The sequence below is a fragment of the Podarcis gaigeae genome (assembly GCF_964106915.1).
Source record: "Podarcis gaigeae genome assembly, chromosome: 6".
In the NCBI taxonomy this organism is placed as follows: Eukaryota; Metazoa; Chordata; class Lepidosauria; order Squamata; family Lacertidae; genus Podarcis; species Podarcis gaigeae.
In genome coordinates, this window is record NC_139682.1 from 97,438,828 (window position 1) to 97,463,261 (window position 24,434).

Consider the following 24,434-nt stretch of genomic DNA (forward strand, 5'->3'; position numbering starts at 1 on the left):
CCAACTGCAAGATAAAAAATGTATTTCTCATTTATGCATTGTTGATTCAGCATAGTCCTCTGGAGTTAACTAATTATCACCAGGAATTGTGTTCTATGGATGAAAATAAATAGATAATCTGTGCCAGGATGACCCAGATTCCGCAGTCACAAGAAAGGAATTCTATAATATGCATGAAATATACAAGCTGATATTCAGGACTCTCCCTTTGCATACATTGCTCTGCTTCTCCTAGTCCTGGGAAGAGGCCAAGGATCATAGAAATGTAGAGGTGGAAGCAAACCCCAAGGGTCACCCAGTCCAGCCCCACAGAAGCCTTGCCCTCTAACTAGTAGAAATCCTGTCCAGCAATCCCTTTGGCTTTTGAGACTTCCCCCAGGTGTTGCCCACATACTTTAAAGCACATCATTGTAGCCATTAGTACTAGAAAGTGTTTGGTGGTTGGGTTGTTTAAACAAATAATAATAATAATCTGAGAACTCTATTCTGGATGCTACCCAAGACCTAGTGTTTTTCTGAGTTACTGTGGAGTTTGTGGTATGCAGGCAGTCCTTTCTTTTTTGAAAGGGAAAAACCCCAAACCTTAGGGGGGAGAAAAGGGAGAAAAATTAGATTTCTTGTCTTTCATTCTGGGTGCAAAGTTCTGATGGGGAGAAAGGTCATGGGACTTGAGCTTAAACCAGTACAAGGGACTGCTGCTTTCCTAGAAACTGCTGTAACCCTCAGGCTTAAAAAATACCCTAGTCGTGTGGTGGGTTAGGTGCATCAAGAAACCGTCTGTGTGAGCTTTATTCTGGGCAAAGCACCTTACAGCTGTTTGCATAATGACTGCTTTTCTTGTGGGAAAAGTGCTTACATATGGTACCCGGGTGGTGTTGGGAGGACTGCAGTGTGTGGCAGGCAGAATTATCTTCTGTCTGGAATGTACAGTAGACTAGGATGACAGTGAAGCAGGGGGAAACTGTTGTAAGGCAACTGTCTAAAAACTTCTGTGTGCAATTGTTAGTTGTTCTGTGACATCCTTGGGAATAAATTTAAGTGATCATAGAAAGAGGTATTTTTTTAAAAAAGAGGAGAAAAGCATTGATAAAAGCAGTTTATTTTAATTGCTTGATCTGATACCTACTATATCTTCTTGCTTCTGGAGTTGCAAAGTATTTCTGGCCTTCAGAGATTTTTCAACGGACACAGGTTTGCAATACAACAGAGTTCTGATTATAGATGCAAATGATCTCTCCTGAAGAAACTGAGAAATGTTTGTTTTTGTGAAAATTATTTCCCTGGAACCCTCGTTCCTTCAAGGTATGATCCAGCAACATGAATTTAGCTGAAACTCAAGTGAAGACTCTCAAATGACCCCCTGAGTCCTATCTTTGGATATAAGTGCATGTTATAAGAAGAGCAGCCTCATATCAAGTGCCCCACCCCCTTCCATAATGGGCACCACATCACTGAGCTGTGCGTTTCTCACTGTGTCATTGGATGGAATGTTCTCCTCATTGTTGAAATAACAAAATAGTCACCAGTCTTTACAACATAAGCCAGTGATGCTCACAAGCATCTGTGCTGGAAATCCTGACATCCAAAACATATAAAGAATTGTTTACAGACCGGCTCTTAGAATCAAATGCATTTGCAACAAAGATAAAACACCAAAGGATCACTGAAAATAAACAATGTCTCCTGCAAAAAAGAATATCCTCCACATTGCAACATCCATTGGGCTCCCATCCTGCCTAGAGAAAAGCACCTCCATCAAAGTGAGGGGCCACCTGACAAAGAGCAACATATCCCCCGTGTGGGAGACCTCCACCCACCATCTCCTAGCTATCACTTGGCAATCAGAGAAAGCTACTTTCAGAGTTTTGCTATCAGCAAGCCTCCTGCTACTGCAGTTTGCCAGCCTTCCATTCTACACAAACTGTTAGTGAGGCCTTTACGTAAGCAATCCTGGGTCTTATCCTTGTAATTTTAAGTGCTGTATCACCTGTACGTATTCCATAGATAGAGCTACCTTCAAAGCACCAGGACAGGTAGAACGTATCACTTCAAACAGACCATCACCTGCAGGTCATGCAAAAGAATTTATATCATTGAATGCAAAGAAAAGAAAAGAAAAGAGAAAGAAAGAATGTTTTTGAGTTATGATGATGCTTCTGGAATTCCCCCACACTTGTTAGCTGTAGCACAGGCTGTATGGTGCTTCTTTGTTCCTTCCCATACATTTGATGGGTGGGGTATACCATCTGTGCTGCATGGGGACTCTGCACTCTGGTGAGCACCCAACACAATGGCTTAATTTTTGAAGGCACAGTTTAGCCTGCTTTATTGCACGCTAGTGTGCTCTGGCCTCCAGCATTAGAATCGCTAGCTTCCTGCATGGAGAGGGAAGACAACATTTCTTCCTAACTTGCTTCATATGTTTGCTGAAAGTTCCCAGCTGTATATGTGAGTCTGTGACTTGAGTTGAAAGCCTGACGAAACTGGTGTCTGATGAGCTCTTGTTCTGCTCCATGTCCTAGACATGAGCAATTAGGCCTGTCTGTGCTAAGGAAAGCAGAAAGTTTGTTCTCTCTCATTCACATGCACAGACACACAGGATGCAGCTGGGGCAGGCTGGTCTCGCTGCTATCTTTCCCTGCAGTTTGCATGCCAGAGAGCAGTGTAAACTGTGTGGGAGGGCTGTGGGAAGGCTAGAAACTGTAGCACAGCTGGAGAGACAGCCGGGTGGAAAATCTAGTACACTCAGCAACATATCGCGACTCCAGCCCTTTAGGGTGAGGGGTGGGGAAGGCATGCTCATGGACGAAGGCTAATTGCCTCCACCTCCTGGAGCCTCGGGCAAGAGCAGGGGAACCATAAGGATAGTGCTATTCTGGTTTGCACCAAGGTACCTATGCAGCTCCCTGAGGTTCCGCTGCCTTGGGGTGGTTTTACCCCAAAGCTGCTGGACTGAGGATCAGGCAGCAGCTCAACACTGCAGATGCAGGAAGGGTGGGTCAGCTTGACTCTGCTCTGTGGATTGGTAGCTCAGCCCAGGCTTTCCATTTGGGCCCCCTCCCCCCGCCCCCAAGTCTAAGGAATTGCACCCGCACAACTTTATAGACTTGGTAGCGTTTACTTCTGGATTTGTTGCCTGGAGCAGATGGAAAAGGGTTTAGCAGGGAGATGTGCCTAGTGGCCTACTAAACAAGCACATGTTTGTTCCTTACCTCTAGCTTGCAACTGCAATGGCCGGTCACAGGAGTGCTACTTTGATCCTGAACTCTACCGTTCCACGGGCCACGGTGGCCACTGCACAAGCTGCTTTGGTAATACTGACGGACCAAACTGCGAGAGATGTCGGGAGAATTTCTACCGCCTTGGGAGTGAGGAAGCGTGCCTGCCATGTAACTGCAACCCTGTTGGTGAGTGGCAGAGATGGTGAATCTCTTTGGGTTTTTCAGTTGTTAAGCTTCCAAAGGGAGAGAGTTCTTGGCATGCTGACAATTTTAAAAGGTTACCCTTTGTGGGTTTAAATTGTAACAACTAGAATAACATTTGTGTGAAGTCAGTTCTTAAATCAGCTTTATTTTTTAAAGGGTAGGGGGCCTACCAAAATGGTTGTAGTCCTAATGGGTGGGATGTATTTGAGATGGAGAAGAGATTGTCTCTTGCAAGGATCACGTGGAAGGGGCCAATGGGTTGCCCTGCCCATGGGGCATGGCCACCCAATATCAGCGATGGAGGGGCCCATTATGGAAGAGGCAGTGATGTCCCCGAGTGCTTCCTCCAACAGGAGTGGAGAGTTAAGCCTCCTTGCTGCACCTAGTGATTCAAGTTATCTGGCGTGACTGATGAGGTTAACCCTCTTCTGGTGTGTCTAGAATTCTCGTTCTTGGTCACAGCTCAGTTGGTAGAGCATGAGACTCTTAATCTCAGGGTCACAAGTTTGAGCCCTGTGTTGGGCTACAAATCCCTGCATTGCAGGGGAATGGGCTAGATGACCCTCATGGTCCCTTCCAACTCTACAGTTCTATAGTTCTAGAATGAATGATGTGTGAACAGAGATCTGTACTTGGGCATTGGTAGAATAGTGTTTAAAATGTTAAACAGTTGTTATCCAGATTCACATATTCAATAAAATCTGTACAGAATGTAATATAGCTGAGGTGCCCAACTCAGGCACTGATCTGAGCTGTGTTTATGTGTTTCTCTGTCAGGCTAACGCTGCAATCAGACTCTTATTTTGCTATTGTGCCAAGTGTAAATGCCAAGTGGGGTTGCAACAATGAGGACTGGTTTTTCAGTCAACGGCAAATTTAGAAGGCCTGATAAGGAGCATTAAAAACTTGTAGCATATTCCATGACACAACAGGCAGCCAGTGTATATTTAAAGTGTGTGTGTGTGTGTGTGTTGATTTAAGATGGCATTTTTGCCTGAGTAATTGTTCCTAAATAATTGCTGGCTTGAAGGAAGACTGTTGACTGTATATGGTAAAGGTCTTTGTGAGCTTCTTGTTGCTAAATCAATCTGTTTTGTTTTAATCCTCTTAATGTTTTTTTGTGTCAATCTTTTTCTAGCCTAAAGATGAAGTAACCTCTTGCAATGCTAATGAGAAATTAGCTTTGTAATGTCATCCTTGTCTCTTTAAAATACTGATACTTGACCCACTGGAAAGCAACACAAATGATCTCAGTGTATCCTAGTTTGGAGTTAAATGCTTTGAGATGCCAGTTAACTTCTAGGCCCAGTTCAGCAAGCCTTGCCATTAATGCAGGGGTCAGCAAGGCTTACTGGGCATGGGCCGGATCACTCCCACAGAGATCCTCCAGCGCAGCGCGACACCGAAAATCATGTCTGCGCATGTCCGCGGTGCCGGAAATCGCTTCTGCGCATGCGCAGACGCCATAAAGTGCGCCTCCACAGAAGCAATTTCCAGCATCTGGGCATGCACAGAAGTGATTTCCAGAGCCACAGGAGAGAGTCCCCACACCGCACTGCGCCGGTTTAGCGCGGCGCATGGGGACTCGCTGAGTGGGCAGCTTGGTTCAGGGGCGGCTCATGGGCCAGTTAAGTGACCCTCATGGGCTGCCTTTGGCCCATGTGCCTTAGGTTGCCGACCTCTGCTTTAATGTAAGAGGCATCTAGCCTGCTTCCTGTGCTGCCAGTCACCAATCTAGAAGGAAAAGATATGTGGAGACACAGCATATGCTTCAAGAGAACTTGCCAACAGGATTATTTAGAGTGTGTTATTGAAGTGGGCTTCTTGGGAAGCTGATTGTTGATCCGTGCTTTACTGGATTGTGACCTATATTATTTCAGGTAAAGCCTCTTGCTTATGAAACCCCAAAGCCTATATAGTTGGGTTCTGTATTCCTTCAGTATAGGAACTTAACATGGTTGGGGTGAAGCCAGTGTGCTCTGCAGTTATGGAATGACCTTCCAGGTGAGATCTGAGAGTGGACATCGCTCCTCGCCTTTGGGGCAGAGTCTTCTGTGAAAGCTTTTTAGATTGCTGAGTCTGGTGGCATTTGGCCTGGCTGCCGCTGGCCCAGGATATCTGAGTCTGCGCTGCGTCAGAGCCCAGGTGGAAGCTCTTTGACAGAACGCACCTCTGTACAGAAACAGTCCCTGCCAATAGACAAGGGCCACCTTAAAGGAAAAGGGCTGTGCTAGAATTCTTCTTCCTGTCATCTGCTGTCCTTTATTTGAGGAATCTTATTCATGGAGCATTTCATCACTCGAACCCCCACCTGCCACTGGAAGTGCTGCAGTCCAGACTCAAGTTGCCACCTCAGTGAAAGCTAGACTTTTGCTTTATGTATGTAATAGGACACCAGGTTCTTGTGGCTTTGCTGGTCTGATTTATATAGAAGCTGAACATTCTACAACCCGCAGCCCATAGAGAGATATGATAACACTGCTTTTAAATAAATGAAATTATGTACGCAAAGCCCAGGTTATAACTCAGATCAGCAAAAGAGAGCTGGGGGGGGGGAGTGGAGTCTGCTGCTTCCTACAATTGACAAGCAAATCATACAATTGACAAGCAAATCATAAGCTGTTTTTTAAACTCCCTCAATTGCAGTGGACAGACAGCTGGATATTGAGCTTCTCAAAAACACCATATAACTAAATAACTAGCAGCGCAGTTCATGCTCTTTTGCCTCACAAAATGTACAGGATTTTTGCGTGCATGGGCTTAGCCTATTCTGAGCTGTGCCAGCAAGAATCAAAATAGTTTGTTTTACATTGTATTGGAGCAAAAGGTTGTTCTTATCTAAGTATATGCACCACTGGGTGGGGGGGGGGGACACACACACCGTATAACTGCCAAGTATTACTTCTGTTTCAGTGTATCTGAAGAAGTGTGCATGCACACGAAAGCTCATACCAAGAACTGACTTAGTTGGTCTTTAAGGTGCTACTGGAAGGAATTTTTTTTGTTTTGACTATGGCAGACCAACACGGCTACCTATCTGTAACTGTGCCAAGTATTAAATTATGGATGATTGCAGCTTCAATATAGGATAAGTCCTGATTTGAGTGTGTAGGTTGGAAACCTTTAGATGGTTAACACATGTTGCATATTTTACTTCAGATTACTTCATCTAGATAACATTGTTTTAGTCTGGGGTGGAGGGGCTATAGAAATGATATACTATTGTGATTGCCTTTGCCTATTCTAGGATCCCGGTCCCTCCCTATTTAAGGGCCTAGTTTGAAGAACAAATAGTGCAGTTTTTGTGTTGATTTGCTTTTTAATAGTACCTTGATCTCATTTTGTGCACACAGGTTCCCTCAGCACTCAGTGTGACAACTATGGGCGGTGCAGTTGTAAGCCTGGTGTGATGGGCGACAAATGTGATAGATGTCAGCCCGGCTTCCACTCTCTCACAGAGGCCGGTTGCAGGTAAACGTTGACTGACCCTAGATCAATATATAGATGAAAGTAGTGGCTGTGACAGAGAATGTGCAACAGGGATGAGGAACCTCCTGGTGTTGCTGGGCTACAGCTCTCAGCATTCCTGACCACTGGCCATGATGGCTGGGGGCTGGTGAGAGTTGTGGCCCATCCATACCTGCAGGGCCCCAGGGCCCCTTCCTGATATATTACCTGGAAACTTGGTTTCCTTCTTCTCCTCAGGGCTCTGACTGGACTTCTTTGCTTCTCTTCCAGGCGGTGCTCTTGCAATCCTGCTGGCAGTATGGACGAGTGCAACATGGACACGGGGCGTTGCACCTGCAGAGACAACGCTGAGGGCTTCAACTGTGAAAGGTAGTGGGGTTTGCATTGCGTCACAGGATTTTGAATGTGGGATTTGACCCATTTGTTGCGCTTTGCCTTTCTGCCCTTTGTAGGGCTCAGAGCAGTGTACAAAAGGGATGATCCCTTTTTTATCCTTACAAAAAATCCATGATGCATATCAAGCTTAGGAGATGGCTGCTTTTTGAAAGGCTTCCTAATGAATCTGATGGTTGAGAGCAGCTCCTGATGTTTCAGTCCGTTTCTCACAAACAGCAGGTGGGGTAGTAAATTGGCACCTGTGCTGGGATTGAGTGAAAAGATTTCACCTGAGAATGTTGGGCTCAGTTTTTGTAGGGGAGATGGAAGAGAAATTTGGGCCACTGAAATGAGGCCATGTTGCCAATTGAGAATTAAATATGTAGAGATCCACTTGGCAGTAGTGGCCTTTTTTTTTCCTTCTCAACTTGCAGCAGTTCTTCTGCCGTTAGTGAGAACAAGCTCTTTAGGGCTCAGTAACATTTGTTGTGGAACACGCTGCTGTTATCCTAGCAAAAGCACAGGGTGAATTTGATTATCTATGACAGGTGCACGTCTTTAGACACCCCCTTGTATACTTGTGCAGAGGTTGGGTCGCAGCTCTCCAAGAGAACATGGGTATATAGCCATGGAAATAACAATTGCCGTATAAAGTGAGGAATGGTTCTGAGTAGGGATTAGAGTCCAGCTTTTCCGGGTCAAAGACCAGCATCTATCTGCTGCACCACAGAAGAAAGACAATCTCTAGTAATACTTTTTCAGGATGCTGGCTGTTATTTTACCAGAATGGAAGGCTTCCTCAGATTTAGTGTGAAGTTCTGCCACAAAGTGGTCTAGCTTGACTGTAAGAAATATTGTGGATGCAGCTCTGTGGCCCAGTTAAATGAAACTCTTAAAGATGTGAAGGCAGAAGATCAATGTAGGAGAAGGATTAGAAGTGCTTAGTGGTTTTTTACTTTATTTTAGGTGTAAACCTGGCTTTTTTAACCTGGATCCTGCCAATCCGAGGGGATGCACTCCCTGCTTCTGTTTTGGGCACTCATCTGTCTGTACCAATGCCGTTGGATACAGCACCTACCGAATTACCTCCAGCTTTCAGTTTGGTAAGTGCAAGTTTCAGTCTAACTTGAACAACTCCTGCCCTATACCTTAAAAGCTTTAACATTTTATTTTCACAAGATAGAGAAAGCTGCCTGATTCCAGCTGCCCTGCAGCAGAACATGGTTTGTGTTGCAGAAAATATAAATTAAATTATAAAATGATAAGGTTACATCAAGAAAAGCACAGGCTATGCAGCAAATTAGTTTGGCAGCGCTTAAGTTCCAGTTTCTTTTTGTGGCTTTCAGGAGAGGAGGACTGGCACGCAGAACAGCGAGATGGCTCTGAAATCTCAGTTCAGTGGATTAGTGAGACTCAAGAAATATCTGTGATCTCAGAAACTCCCTTTCCCATCTACTTCATTGCTCCAGGTATATAACAAGAGTGGCATGGTTATTTGCATGGACCGGTAGCGTGCTAATATTTACAACTAAACTCTCTGCCTTTACCATTCCTTGGATGTGGACTTTGTTGCTTCCCTTTCAGGCAAGTTCCTTGGGAATCAAATCTTGAGTTACGGCCAAAACGTGACATTCTCTTTTCGGGTCGATAGGCGGGACACACGCCTTTCTGCGGAGGACATAGTGCTTGAAGGGGCTGGCCTGAGAGTATCTGTACCTCTGATTGCTCAAGGCAACTCCTATCCCAGTGAGAGCACCCTGAAGTATGCCTTCAGGTGAGGACATGTGTATTGTGTTTTTCTAATCTGGGGAAGTTCAAGGTTGATCGAAGGAGCAGCAAATGGCTTTAACCAGAATCTAACGCAGCACAAAATGTTTCTTTAAAGAGAGTGCAGTTTCGGATTGGAATTCTAGCTGTGGCCAGCTATGAATTACTTAGCTTGAATCATTGATAAAAGCCGCCTGCAAAAACTCTGGGAACAATGAGATTGTGTTTTTTTCAACCATTTGAAGTTGGCCCATAATTATTGTGCATGCATGTCTCCGTTCTAGATGTAGGCATGTTATTCCCAATGCCACTTGGCAGGCAGTATCCTGCATATTGAGAGGGATTTTTTCCTTGTATCTGAGTGGATGAAGAACACCTCTTTTAATATAGCTCTATGCAGCATTTTTTTAAAAGTAATTTGTATTAAAAAGAATGCTACTTTAAAAATGTCTGCTGCCAATTTAATTATGCAGTAGGTTTTTAACTGATTACTCTAACCAATTGTCTGATGTTTGTAGCCCAAACAATATGTCAGCATCACTTAAGAGAGCTACGCTTTTGAGGCTAAAAAGTGTGAAGCTCTGATTTTTGAGGGGAAAGGAGGGGTTATGATCCAGCCAGAGTTGAGCACTTTTGAAGTCCTGTTAATATTAATTGGGGAGAGTTAAGAGTGCACCCAACTTTTCCCGTTCAACCAGTGTGTCTGCAGGTGATTGCTTCACTTTTTGTGGGATCATGTCTAAATTTTGTTTGAGGACACACATTCATATTTTAAGCTTAAAATGGACTGAGTGTTATATCCCACATGGTTATTAATAAAAGGCTAATTCAGACTGTAACATTCTTAAAAACATTATAGCTCCATCCTGTATTGATTTGTTGTTTTTCCTCTCCTTCCTCTGAATAGCTCAGGGCAGCTTATGGATATGTTTTAGACCCAGCTTTGATTCAACAGAACCAGCTCCCTGTGTCTTCGGATCACCTTCTCTGACTATCTCAATGTGGATAGTTTCTTGTCCTATTTATGGATGCATTTTGTTCCCAGCTCTTCAGGGCTGCCACCTTTCTTTCTCTTCACTGCCAGTGTAAAAAATGCAACTGGAACAAAGCATGCAAAATAGAACTGTCTTGTGTGCATCGTTCCCCCTCAGGTTGAACCATTTGCTGTCCTAGGGCTTGCCGATCAGAAGGTCGGCGGTTCGAATCCCCGTGACGGGGTGAGCTCCCGTTGCTCAGTCCCAGCTCCTGCCCACCTAGCAGTTCAAAAGCACAAAGTGCAAGTAGAGAAATAGGTCTCGCTCCGGTGGGAAGGTGAACGGCGTTTCCGTGCACTCCTCTGGTTCGCCAGAAGCGGCTTGGTCATGCTGGCCACATGACCCGGAAGCTGTACGCCAGCTCCCTCGACCAATAAAGCGAGATGAGCGCTGCAACCCCAGAGTCAGTCACGACTGGACCTAATGGTCAGGGGTCCCTTTACCCTTTACCTTTACACACTCTAATAGCTTTTTAAACACAGCTGTTCCAACTTGACAGTGGTGCCTATTTGAATGGGATCATTGTGCCTATTTGAACGGGATGATGGATAGTGAGCTGCATGGCAGCTGCTGTGTGAGACTTTTGGGTGTTAGTGGCTCTGGAAATCTTGGCTGACCAGCTGATGGCTGGGCAGGCTAGAGTGAGTGTGACCTCCTTCAAGCGCTGCTGGCACGCCACTGCCAGGTGGGGGGCAAAGAATGGGAAGTTGCTCCAGAATCTCTTAGCCTGGTGGGATGGAAAGGAAGAAACAAATAAAAGTGCCTAACCCTTTGCACTAATCCCTGGGTAGAGGCAAGTGCCCCCCGCCCCCCCAAATAATAATACAGTAACATTGCACAGTTTCTTGAGTTGTCCTGTAGAAGGGGAATGACTAATCTCACAAGTGAATGCTTTAGAGGTTTAAAAGTGATGCATGTTGCTTCCCTGTTAGACTCCATGAAGCTGCAGATTATCCATGGAGACCTTCTCTTACCCCGTTTGAGTTCCAGAAGCTGCTGCACAACTTAACAGCAATCAAGATCCGTGGAACCTACAGTGAGAGGAGTAAGTTGCCACAGTAGTTGGATGATCAGGCTGCATGGGTGTCAAGCACGTTAGCCTCTTTGCATCAAGAAGGAGAGGAGATAGGCCAGAGACCGGGAATTGCAAGCCTTCCAGATCTTGTTGGACTGCAGCTTCTACCGTCCCTGAGAACTGGGCCGGCTGACTGGGGCGGATGGGAGTTTGCGTCCAACTGCATCTGATGGGACACATGTTCCTCATCCCTGGAATATTGTCATTCAACTATTGTTGGATGATGGTAAATGTTGTAGATTTGCTAAATTGCGGATATTTTCCAGTAATGTTTAAGTTTAGAAGAGGGCCAGAGGAAAATTCTTAACATTTTCCAGTAAATCTCAGAACTGAATGAGCACTTATAATAAATGTCCAAATTGTCATTGACCTGAGAATTTAACAGATCATCTTAATTTTGCCAATACCTCCCTGCTTTCCCATGTAAATTGCAGAACTTTCTGAATTATGTATTCATTAACCACCTGACAGAAGTTGCCCATAATGTAAAGCTTTGCTGATACAATGCAGAAAGCATCTGTTAAATATGTATAAAATGTATGGAATTTGCAGAAGCATTGGTAAGTTATGTATGCTTTGGTGAATAGCTTTGCTGAAAGGGGGGAGGGAGAAATGCAGGGAAATTGTGGTGTAATTAACATTCCTTTCATTGCAAACATGCAGGGACACCTAGGGCTGTGGCTGAAGTCAGTGTTCGCTACCCAAAATGTAAACATCCTTCCATCAAAATATAGTCCCATAAAATTGTTTTATACATGAAGCAGAGCCCTTCCTAAGGGCGATTTCTAGGGCATGACTTTCAGCAACGAGCCAGTTAGAGGAGCTCTAGAGTTTTGCTGGGAGCTCTCACAACAAATGTTTATAAAGGATGAATTAAAAAGTTAGGCTGGGCCAAGAGATCAGCCAGTCCATCTGCGAAGGGGCGGTAGCTGTGGGGGCTCTTTCCTGACCATATAAGCCGAAGGAATGGTGTGTGCAAATACATTTTATGGTAGTGAAAGCTGCATTCTTTACCCACTCCCATGCTTTTACAAGGAGGGTTTTTTGGCAAGTTGCCATCTCTGCTTGCCTGTTAGCTCTGCTGTGCAAAGGCATCTCCCTGCTTTGGTCTCTCAGCATCACATGGAGGCCCAGGGCAGATGTAGGGCTGCTTCCCTGAGCACCTGCACTTGCAGATCAGGAGCCGGCCGCAGAGAGGCACTTTCCCTCCTGCCGTCTCTGGAGCAGTTCCACTTGCCAGCACTGACTGTGGTTTCATGTTGCATGTGCCTGCATGCAAATCAGGAACTAGAGAATAAAAGCTATGTTTTTTTGCAGATTTGTGAAGCATAGATATGAGGGACCTTTGCTTCACATCTCATGCAAAATGATAATTCACACAAAGCAGGATAGGAGGCAGAACTGGTCTAGGGAGTGCAGGAGGAAGTGGGATGGAGTGTTTGTTCCTGGCCCCTGGTGCAGTTGGTAGCAAACAAGTTCTTTTTCCTGCACATTACATAATGGGTCCCTGGTGCTCATAAGATTTACCAACCTTGTGGACTGTATCAGGAACAAATTCGTATCATAGAGCCTGAATGGTATTGAAGAGGGATCTAGTCCAGTTCCCTTTCCTCAGTCAAGAGTCTATGCAAACTAATCCATTTGAGTGGCACAAACAGAGTGCAAGTGGCTGTGCACTGCAGACACATATAATTCAGCTGGTTGAAGTAAATAAAGCTTTATTGTAGGCTGCCCAGAATGGCTGGGGAAACCCAGCCAGATGGGTGGGGTGTTGTTGTTGCTGCTGTGTTGTTGTTGTTGTTGTTGTTGTTGTTGTTGTCATCGCCGTCATCGTCATCACCATCATGCTGTGTAGGCCACATTCTTATGGCTGCTAGTCAGATTCATCTGGGAGAAAAATAGTTCCCGGCCTTAAATATTTTTGTCATTTAGACTCTCCAAGAATGAGCTAAAACTCCACCCACAGAGAACGCTCAGAATCAGATTTTTTTAAAAAAAATGTTACACACACACACACACACACACAAATATATATATATATAGCACATACAGCATCAGTAAAAAATATAAGGTTTATAGTTCACCTTGGGACTTGGCTACTTTAGTAAAGAAAAAGTGTTTTATATGCGCTATAACACTGTGACACCAGATGACACTGTAGAGTCCTGTCTTTCACCAACGTGATTTCCCATAATAAAGTTTACAATGTGTTTTCCTGAAACACCTTTTTGATGTGTCTAGAACAGGCAGAGGCAAACTCGGCTCTCTAGATGTTTTGGGACTACAACTCCCATCATCCCTAGCTAACAGGACCAGTGGTCAGGGATGATGGAAGTTGTAGTCCCCAATCATCTGGAGGGCCGAGTTTGCCTATGCCTGGTCTAGAACAAGCCTTGCAGTACACAAAATATATAATTTGACATGGATGAATTAGAAAGGTTTTTTTAAAACCAAAACCTAATAATTTGATTTATTTATATGCTATCTTCTAAGCAGAAACACATGGAAGATGATTTTGTTGACATTTAAACCATATGTTCACCTAGTGCAACAGTGCTGCCAATAGTTATGGTCATTTCTAATCCCTCATAGGAAGGTTTGTAAAACAACCAAGGAATTAAGAATTGACTACGGGAGTCAAAAGTGTGGTGAAAGTAGCCACAGAACTTGCTGGTGGGGAAGTTGGCTCCTTCCCTCCTCACTCTCATCCCACACGAGTCCTGGTCAGGGCCTTAGGGAGAAGGTCACCTAGAGGGTCACATCTGTGAGGCTCACAGCGGGAAATCTTGAACATGTGTCTTCGTCTTGGACAGGATTCAGGTTCTTTGCTTCCAAAGCTGTTCTAAGCTCCTACACTTCTAATAGTTACCTGTATAGTTCTACACTTCTAATTTGCCTATATGAACCACATCTTTTCTTCCAGGTGCTGGATATTTGGATGATGTCACTATTGTGAGCGCTCGGCCTGGGTCTGGAACACCAGCAACTTGGGTGGAGAGCTGTACGTGTCCCACAGGATACTTGGGCCAGTTCTGTGAACGATGTGCCCAGGGCTACAGGAGGGAGACCCCCAATCTTGGGCCCTATAGTCCGTGTGTGCCTTGCTTCTGCAATGGGCACAGTGAAACGTGCAACCCTGAATCGGGTAAGAGAGAGTGCTCAGATGCAGATGGTGTTGGGTTTTTAATTTTTTTATTTTTGAGCTTTGCCATTAGACCTAGAATATGATGCTATCACAGGAAGTCTCATTGAATTGATAGCATTGGCAGTTGACCTGAGACTGAAAATACTACTTCTTCACACAGCATGTAGATGTCCTATGGCAGTTTCTCCCACAAGAGGAAGCGATGCCCACCAGCCTGGAATGTTGGTTCCTAGGAACTGCACATGGGGACCCAGGAGCTGTTTGTGGGCTTCACGCAAGCTTCTGGTTGGCCACTGGGAGAACAGGAAGCTGGGCTAGATGGGTCCCTTTTGGCCTGACCCACAGCCAGGCTCTTACGTTCTTATGAGTTTGAACATTCATGCCACCCAGCAACTGCTTTCCCAGGTGCATTGGTAGAACTTGATCACAGCAAAGAACAAGCCAGTAGCTCCCTCTTCTGGCAAGGTGCCTGTATCCGTTTCTCAGTCTCTAATTTGAGGCCTGTGGCACTTTACAAGATTTAAGCCAAGCAGCCAGAGTTGAAAGTTCTTCTGGACCCTGACAGTGTTCACAGGGGAAATTCCCCTCTTCCTCATTTAGTTTTACTTTTCAGTTCTCTCTCCCTCCCACCCCCCCTTTGGTAATACTGTTCTTGGAATGGCAAGCAGTCAGTGGAAAGACAAAGCCATAAGCGAAAAAATAAATCCAGCCCTGTGCCTTGTCCACACCCTAAGGTTTAAGCACATAATGTTTCCGGAAAAGGCCATGTGCTGAGAAATTAGTCTGGGCCAGGAGAGATTCCGGTAAAGCAGTTGCCCACTGGCTGCATAGACGACTTCATAGAATCATAGAGTTGGAATAGACCACAAGGGCCATTGAGTCCAACCCCCTGCCAAGCAGGAAATAAACTGCCCTCTTTCTCCCACCTAAAACAGGAGCCTGTGACTGCAGGGACAACACAGCAGGTCCTCACTGTGAGAAGTGCAGCGATGGCTATTATGGAGATGCAACCACAGGTAGCTCTTCCGACTGCCAGCCGTGTCCATGTCCAGGGGGATCAAGCTGTGCCATAGTGCCCAAAACCAAGGAGGTGGTGTGCACCAGTTGCCCAGCTGGTACTACAGGTATGCTGCCATACATGAAGCTTCAGTTATGCGTATTCACATGCTACTTGCCAGAGGTCTCTTAAGGTGGGGAAATGGTTGAATGATGTTCCATACACTTTATTACCTTTTTTAATACAGGGGTGGGGAACTTTTTACAGCTCAAGTTCCACATACCTTCATTGACAACTACCTGGGGGGTTGGCAGGGTCCAGAAAGTGAATGGAGCAATAGATGATGATGATTTATTTGATTTATATACTGCTCTTTATCAAAAGATCCCAGGCCAGTTGTTGTTGTTGTTTAGTCATTTAGTTGTGTCCGTCTCTTCGTGGCTCCCTGGACCAGAGCACGCCAGGCACTCCTGTCTTCCACTGCCTCCCACAGTTTGGTCAAACTCATGCTGGTAGCTTCGAGAACACTGTCCCACCATCTCATCCTCTGCCGTCCCCTTCTCCTTGTGCCCTCCATCTTTCCCAACATCAGGGTCTTTTCCAGGGAGTCTTCTCTTCTCATGAGGTGGCCAAAGTCTTGGAGCCTCAGCTTCACGATCTGTCCTTCCAGTGAGCACTCGGGGCTGATTTCCTGAAGAATGGATACGTTTGATCTTCTTGCAGTCCATGGGACTCTCAAGAGTCTTCTCCAACACCATAATTCAAAAGCATCAATTCTTCGGCGATCAGCCTTCTTTATGGTCCAGCTCTCACTTCCATACATCACTACTGGGAAAACCATGGCTTTAACTATACGGACCTTTGTTGGCAAGGTGATGTCTCTGCTTTTTAAGATGCTGTCTAGATTTGTCATCGCTTTTCTCCCCAAGAAGCAGGCCTCTTTATATAACATTAAAAACACATTTTACAGGACATAAAAATAAAAACATAGACAAAGCTATGTTTATGATAATGAAATAATCATAATAAAAGGTGCCCCCACCCCTTTAACAGACCATAGACTACATAATAGCCAAAGACCTGGGTGAAAGGATTGTTTTCATCTGGCACCTAAGACATGTAATGATGACGTCAAGCAAGTCACCACCCAAAAGGCCCGTTTTCATTTTGCCACCCTCTGAACCCCTCAGGGAGGGGGATATTGACAAGGACCTCCAATGACAAGCACATGCTCTTACTTTTGTACATAAAACCATAGGATCTTAGAATTGGAAGGGTCAGCTAGTCCAACCCACTGCAATGCAGGAATCTCAGCATCTGGGACAGATGGCCATCCAACCTCTGCTTAAACCTCCAAGGAAGGAGAGTCCACCACCTCTCGTGGGAATCTGTTCCACTGCTGAACTCCTCTTACTTGAAGCCATTGCCTGGAGTCCTGCCCTCAAAAGCAGGAGAAAACAAGAATGCTTCCTCTTCTGTTTGACAGTCCTTCAGATATTTGAAGATGGCTACTATATCTCCCTCAGTCTCCTCTTTTCCAGGCTAAATATCCCCAACTCCTTCAACCATCCCTCATAAGGCTTGGTTTCCAGACCCTCGGTCATCTTGGTCACCCTCCTCTGCACATGTTCCAGCTTGTCAGCATCCTTCTTAAACTGTGGTGCCCAGAATTGGACACAGTATTCCAAGTGTGGTCTGACCAAGACAGAATTGAATGGTACTATTACCTCCCTTGATCTGGACACTAGATTTCTGATGATGCAGTCTAGAATAGCATTCGCTTTTTTTGCTGCTGCATCACACTGTTGACTCATGTTAAGCTTGTGGTTCATGTGTACTGCTAGTAAGCCAAGTGTCCCCCATCCTATATTTGTGCATCTGGTTCTTCCTGCCTGGGTATTGTTTGACTGGGGAAATGGACTTTGCAGCCCATCTGAGGGTGATACCTTTGCTTAAGAACTGTGGATAATAGGTATCCAGGAAAGCTGAAGACAAACAAATACAAAAGAGGAACTTGTCCCATTTGGTCACTGGCCTCATTGACCATTACAGCAAGTAGAAGACTTCACACACACACACTCCTTCCTGTCCTAGTGAATTGCAAGGCAGTTTAGAATTGGCCCCCAGATGAACTATTGGCTGATTCATCTGAGGAGAAGGCAGCCCCCCCCCCCCAAAATGTGCAACTTGTCTGCATTCCATGAATGAGCTTGTAAGAGTTGTGCAAGCCAACACAAAAAAATTTTTACATCTTAGTGTTGGCGGCTCCTTTGTATTTCTTATCAGCCCTAACAGCCATGATGCACCTGGACTCCTGTTTCTTTGAAGTTCAAGTTTCCCCCCGTTAATCTTTAGTTCTACCATATCAATTAATGGATAGATGAAAATAACGATAGCTTTCTGTACGGTGCCTGTGGCAGTTGTGAGAAGCCATCTGTCTGAATGTGCTTGAGAGGAGAGGAGAGAGCCGTCTCCCGTCCCTTTCTAAAGATTCTCCCAACTGAAATACATTTTCTGTCAACACAAGAACTAAAACGTGCAAACATAAAACTCAAGGGTGTAGCCAGGAGTGGCGGGGGCGGGGGCAGCAGCTGCCCCCCTAAATCAATACAAATCTGAGGTTCTGCCTCCTTAACAAAAATCCTGGTTACGCCAATGATAAAACTCCTAGTCTATTGTGCCCTATAATACAAATATGAAACTAAAAGTGAACCTGTCCCGGTATCATCCTGACACTCCTCTACCCAAATGCTTGGCTGTTTATTTCTCCTTAGCATTTCCTGTTTCGCACTCTTTTGGTCTTTGTATGGATTATAAATTTGATTATACCTGTTTGCTCTCCATCATGTTTCAGCAAACTCCTTTTCAGTTTAAGGTTTTTACTGTGGAAATGTTGCTTCACTTTTCAACTCTGTTTTCTTTCTTTTAACTCCTTGATTTTTCAAGTCATGGGGGAGGGCTTCCCCCTTTTCAAGATGGCATGTTTCTTCCTTCTCATCTTGTATTTTGCCCAACCCCTTTATAGCTCTTAACTTTGGAATTTGTTGCCAACCATAGTCTATTCAACTTAAATTTCTTCCCATTTTCAAAAAGCATCTCAGTCTGCCCACAGAGCTGTCTTCTTTGTGCCATTTGCAACCATTCTTTGACATCAGTCTGCTGTTGCTTTTTCCTTTTGTAAGAAAATGACCAAGAAAGATGTTTTTAGCTTACATTTAGTTTACGCACACATTGGATTCCCCCTAAAAATTCCTCCTTTCCCTTTTGGTTTTTCTCTTTTATTCCTCCTGCCTTCCCCATATTACCTTCACTCTTTTATAAGCCTTCAAGAAGGACCTTGTACTTAAATCTCGGAACAATGCCTTCTCTGTTTTCAGTTCTTTACAAGTTGGCTTGTCTTAATAGTATACTATTTAATAGTAGTATTTTATTCAGAGAGTTGGTGGCTGAATTTGGAAGCATGGTTTATTGAGATGGGAATGATCCTGTGAAAGTCTCAAGTTCCCACTTGCTTCCCAGCCCTAGTGAAGAAGCCATGGGGAAGCTGTCATTTCCATTTTTGGTTAACCAGATTCAACCAAACCATAAAAAGTGCTACTGAATCCTAAGCTGTGTTCAGTCTTAACCAGGGCTTTTTTTCATCCAGAAGTCACTGGAACTGAGTTCCGCAACCTCTTTGGTGCATTGCAGCACCTCATTGTAGCGCACTGGCAGCTGTCTAGCAGCATGTTGCCCAGAGCTGCGTGTCGGAGGTTTGGGCTGCATGCCCCTCATGGCTGTGGGGCAGAGTGTCGGAGGCGATGTTCTAATGCGGCCACAGTGATGCTAGCAGTGGGACAATTGGGCAGAGAAGCGCCCCCCCCCCCAAAAGGCTCTCTTAGGGTTGTCCATCAAAAAAGCTCAGCAACGTTTTGGGAGTCCCTTAACCTCTTTTTCTAGGAAAAAACACTGGTCTTAACCATGGTTTGCAACTAGCTTTTTTTTAACAAAGTAAGTTTTTTTAAATAATAATAATAATAATAATCAGATGTCAAAGCAAGCTACGATTTATAAAAAGTGGAAGTGAAAGCCTTCAAACCTTGTGGTGACACTAGAGTGGAGGCATGAACCCAGGGCTACCACAGGCTCATTTCCATCCCAGTGCACTACAGCTTATCATGTCAGTTGAATAACTCCAGTGTGACACAATGGTTTGATTGTTGGATTTGGATATCAAAAACAAATTTTCATATCCACAGTGCTTTACTTTCTCCCAGCATTGTTGTGAGGCTAAAGTACTACTCTGAGCTCTTTGGAGGAAAAAACAACATGCAGGTACAATAAACAAATGGGACCAGCAACAAAATTTTGCAGTGTGGCCTAAAGGAAGTATTTCTGTTCCAGGATCCAGCCAAGCATTCTGTCCAGGCATGGCATTTCACACTCTTCCATTTTTCCTTTGCATGTCTGTTGCTGTTGCTACTGAACATGCTAAGAGCCAATAGGACTGTTGGGAGGTGGTTTGACCCCTGGAGTCTTTCTTTTTGAAATGCATTTCTTAAAATCTTGGGATTCTCCCAGCATTCCTCTTGTTTCAGTGGCTTCATTTTGGCTACAGTTCTGTTAGTATTCATCACCTGAGTTTTCTGGCCAAACTTGGCCCTCCAGCTGTTTTGGGACTACAATTCCCATCACCCCTGACCACTGGTCCTGTTAGCTAGGGATGATGGGAATTGTAGTCCCAAAACAGCTGGAGGGCCAAGTTTGGCCATGCCTGGATTAAGTGATAAATGCAAGATCAATTTTCATTACTTGACTGAATTGCGTGTTGGTGTTGGTGTGGATTAGAGTTCTGAAATTATAAACATTTGGTTTCACTCATCCTGATATTTTTAGGCTATAAAAGAACAGCATCCAAGAAAATTCATTTTGCTTTCTTTTTTTTCTTTTTTAAAATATTTTTTATTAAGGATTTTCTTGTTTTACAGAAGTGTCGTGCCTCGTATTTTTTCTTCTTCTTCCATGTAACGTTTTTACAAATCTGTGTTTGCCCTTGTAGGCAAACGGTGTGAATTGTGCGATGATGGCTATTTTGGAGATCCTCTTGGTGAGAATGGCCCCGCCAGGCTTTGCCGCCTCTGCCAGTGCAGTGACAACATTGACCCCAATGCTGTTGGGAATTGCAACCGCTTGACGGGCGAATGTCTGAAGTGCATCTATAATACGGCTGGTTTCTACTGTGACCGATGCAAAGATGGGTTCTATGGGAATCCCTTGGCTCAGAATACAGAGGACAAGTGCAAAGGTATGTGTCTGAAATACGTTCTTTCTTACAATCCAGTGGTCTAGGTTAGAACACAAGACACTCCCCATCTCCTAGGCACTTGTAATCATTGTGGTGAAACTGAACATAATCTTTCATCTTGAACTTGTAAAGAATAGTTGTTTGCCCTTTGCAGGGAGGCATCCCAGGATTTATGTATTGCAACACTTTGAATAATAAAACACCTGAAATACAAAATAGTACTTTTGCACTTTCCCCCATTGAGAGTGCACCCTTCACACATCCCACTAAGGGGAGATGGTGAGACTTCTGTTTCCAACATGGTACAGAAGCACTGAAAACACAAAGTGCCTTGGGCTTCCTGCAACTTCAACTAGTCCACAGCTGTTCTTATTAGAAAATATGTGTTGATGGGTCCACTTTTGCTCCTGCAGCTTGCAACTGTAATCCTTACGGCACGGTGAACTTACAGACCAACTGCAATCAAGTAACGGGGCAGTGTGAGTGCCTTCCGCACGTCACAGAAAGGGACTGCAGCTCTTGTCAGCCTGGCTTCTACAACCTGCAGAGCAGACGGGGCTGCGAGAGGTGAGCTGGGTCCCACTGCTCTCAGCTTGTCACAATAACTCTTTGGGGGAAGCTTAGGAGAGCAGTGGTGGCAAAAATGGTGCCCATGACTCCTTCCCAGAAGATCAGTATGGTGGCACCCCTCCCTTCATATACCTACTTAAAATCCCACCTTTTCTTTGAAGACATTACTTAACCTTTTAGTCCCTCTTCCTTCAGAAACTGCCTTAATAGCTATAGCTACACTTTGGCCAGTTCCCCCCTTCCCTTGCTTTTTCCTAGGCTGAAAATAATAACTGGCTGAAATTTTGGGACATTGCTAATTACTATTGCAGGTGGCAGTAACTACATTGTAGGTCTGTTTCTGTGACCCTTGGGTGGATCTCAATCCAGTTCTTAGGAGGGAAGAAGTTGCTCCTCAAATAGTAGACTAGCATTTAGAAGGCTGCCTTATTGAGCTAGCAGTCTTCCACTTTGTGAGGTTTTTTTGGATGTGTTTAAGGCTTATATTTTTATGGAAAGCGGGCAAATGCACTTTATCTTGTATTTCATATTGGCACTTTTTGATGCTGCATTATTTCAGACCTCTCATGGCGAATGCATTGCACTGTACCCAAATCAAACATGATGGTCATGTGCAGTCTTACTGCTTTAACTATGTGCCTTAATGCTAAAAAATGTGTCCTTCTTTTTCTTCCTCCTCCTCCTCCTCCTCCTCCTCTGGTAGGTGTAACTGCCATCCATTGGGTTCCACTAATGGCCACTGTGAAATACAGACAGGGCAATGTGAATGCCAGCCAGGCATTACTGGGCAGCGTTGCGAGAGATGTGAGGCAAACCATTTTGGATTTGGTCCTGAAGGCTGCAGACGTAAGCAAGGGGGCAGGGAACATGGTTTTTCTTTCCCATCGTTTTCTCTTACATTTGTTTATCACCATTTTTTCTTCTCTGTTGAAAATGTGCTTCGTTGCTCACCACTATTCGTGTGTTTTTGGACTTGGACATCACAAGAGGCTCTTTGCATCACCTTCCCCCTTTTTTTCTTTTTTTCTACTTCCTGCATGTTGTGTGAGTTTCAAGTCTATTGAGGATGTTTTTGCAGTTGTGTGAGTCTTAACTTTCTCCCTCTAGGGCATTATGATTGCATATACTTGTAGACCATCTGCTGCTCGTTGTCATAAACACTTGCTCTGAGTTTTGTCCCAGAACTGACCTGTTTTCTGGCTGTTACACTCCTACGCCTCTACTCTGGAATGTGGCCTTTAGCTGCTAACTTGGGCTTGAGAACATGCAAAGTGTGTCAGATTGGGACAGACATTCCTACTTATCTAAACCCTCCCATCTCTGGTTCCCTAATATCTCAAGAGTAAAGTGAATCTAAGCGTTGGTTTGATACAGTGCCCCAGTGAACATGCATCTGTGGTTCCCTGCAAAGCATGGCTTGCAGATTGGAAGCTGGCCTCAGGAATATTGCTGTATTGCCCCCCTCCCTCTACAGAGCTGTCTTCCCTTTGCAGCATTGTCCATAGTTTTATGTTGAATAAGTAAACATCTGATTGAGAGATGAAAATCATTGTTTGGAAAGCACTTGGGACCCAGTATTTGTGTTGGTGGGCATATAATGTTAACCCATGATTCCGCCTGGCAAGCAGAGGTTGGAGAATAGGGAAGGAAGGAGGACAAGGAAGCATTCATTTCAGTTTGCAAGCCAGGATTTCCGGGGAGCCAGCATTTGACCTAGTACATGTGCACAGCTGTGCTGGCAAGTGTCATGTGAAGTGTGACTACATCTACAAGAGTAGAAAATTTATGCCAAGCTTTTTATATAGTTAAGCATGAATGTGGCCTTGCATGAATGGATTTCATATTATTAAGGTGTGACATGAGAAGCAGACCTCAAAGCTCCTTCGTAGGGTCTTGTTCTTGCAAACAGCAGATGAGGTGGTAAGTCTATGTTCGTAAGAATGTGATGCTTACTAAATGAGTAGCTGTTTTAGTTTTGCTAGTAGCTCAATATCTAAGTGCATTGAAAGATGCAAAATTATGTGGTTTTGCCTACCATTTTCATCTTGTAGGTGTATGTTGTATAATATGTACGTTTGTAGATCACCCAGAAATACTCTCTCACAGCCCAGATGGAGCAAGTAAGGCTCACTGAGGTCCATGGGGAGAGTTTATATGTAAGCTTGCACACTTGCATCTTGATATTAAAAGACATATCAGATATGGGATATTCACCCAATACCTTTCCAAAAAGTCTTTGCTTCGCAGACCAGACAAATCCCATCATCACTGGTATTTTCACAGAGTGGACACCCCTTTCAAACCTCCACCTTCTTGGCCCACGTTTGCCCTTAGGCAGGATGAAAGTGTGTGCTTATTTGGATCAGCCTAGAGTACTGACATGCACACTGGGTTTCTCTTGGTCTTAATGAAAAGCGGACTTGGAGGCATCTACATCATGAGAAGCAGGCTGAAAGGAAAAGTTTGTTGCTTTCTTTGCTTTGTGTCGAGGACAAAGTTGACTTGGAGGGTTGTGCTTACACTTGAAGGAATAGCCACAATGCCATACAACATAATTCATGTGAAAATAAGGACACCAATAGTTGGTTAGATGGGTCTTTCACAAAAGGAGCGAACTAGCAGATTTACTCACAAGTGATCCCTTAGGCTTCAGCGAGTCTTAACTTGCTCAAGCTGAGCTATCATGAAAGTGATTGCAAACTTTCATATGCATACGACTTACAGATCCAGTCAGCTGTAGTCACAAATGTACAGTTTCCACATCACACTAGACAACAAAGATTCCTTTATGCCTTGAAGACCAACAAATGTTAGTTTTGTTAATCCTGTGGCACTTTAAAGATGTTCGTTGGTCTTCAAGGCATAACAAAACTGTTTAAGTACGTCCTGAAATATATTCATCCAAATCCCCTTTTCTCATTTTCCTCTTCCTCATAATTATTTTTAAATCTTGTCTTTCTGCAGCTTGTGACTGTAACCCTGAAGGTTCTCGATCTCTTCAGTGCAAGGAGGATGGCCGCTGTGAGTGCAAAGAAGGTTTTGTTGGGAACCGCTGTGACCAGTGTGAAGAGAACTATTTCTACAATCGATCTTGGCCAGGCTGTCAAGAATGCCCTGCGTGCTACAGATTGGTGAAAGATAAGGTCAGGCTTGTAAAACTGTGTGTTTTTGTCAGTTCAGCTAGGTTTGCAAATCATGGTTGTAAATGACCTTTGGTTGTATTAATCATATTTTGTTTGGGTGGTCATGTAATTTATTAACCTGGAGAGATGATGGGAGAGGGGGACATTGCTC

At 44.4% G+C, this 24,434-nt stretch overlaps 1 protein-coding gene across 2 annotated transcripts in view; it reads left to right on the forward strand.

Moving 5' to 3' along the window:
- Positions 1-24,434, forward strand: part of LAMC1 (laminin subunit gamma 1) — a 120,065-nt gene that overhangs the window by 77,111 nt on the left and 18,520 nt on the right. For both annotated transcript variants that reach the window (XR_014565522.1, XM_083743736.1), the window contains exons 5-17: positions 3,219-3,407; positions 6,779-6,896; positions 7,164-7,262; positions 8,235-8,371; positions 8,615-8,737; positions 8,853-9,042; positions 11,002-11,114; positions 14,068-14,289; positions 15,225-15,413; positions 20,325-20,570; positions 20,984-21,137; positions 21,844-21,986; positions 24,105-24,283. Coding sequence is in view for 1 of the 2 variants with exons in the window: in XM_083743736.1 (XP_083599862.1) it covers positions 3,219-3,407; positions 6,779-6,896; positions 7,164-7,262; positions 8,235-8,371; positions 8,615-8,737; positions 8,853-9,042; positions 11,002-11,114; positions 14,068-14,289; positions 15,225-15,413; positions 20,325-20,570; positions 20,984-21,137; positions 21,844-21,986; positions 24,105-24,283 (2,102 nt within the window). In the remaining variant the exon portion in view is untranslated. The remainder of the gene's footprint in view (positions 1-3,218; positions 3,408-6,778; positions 6,897-7,163; positions 7,263-8,234; positions 8,372-8,614; positions 8,738-8,852; positions 9,043-11,001; positions 11,115-14,067; positions 14,290-15,224; positions 15,414-20,324; positions 20,571-20,983; positions 21,138-21,843; positions 21,987-24,104; positions 24,284-24,434) is intronic.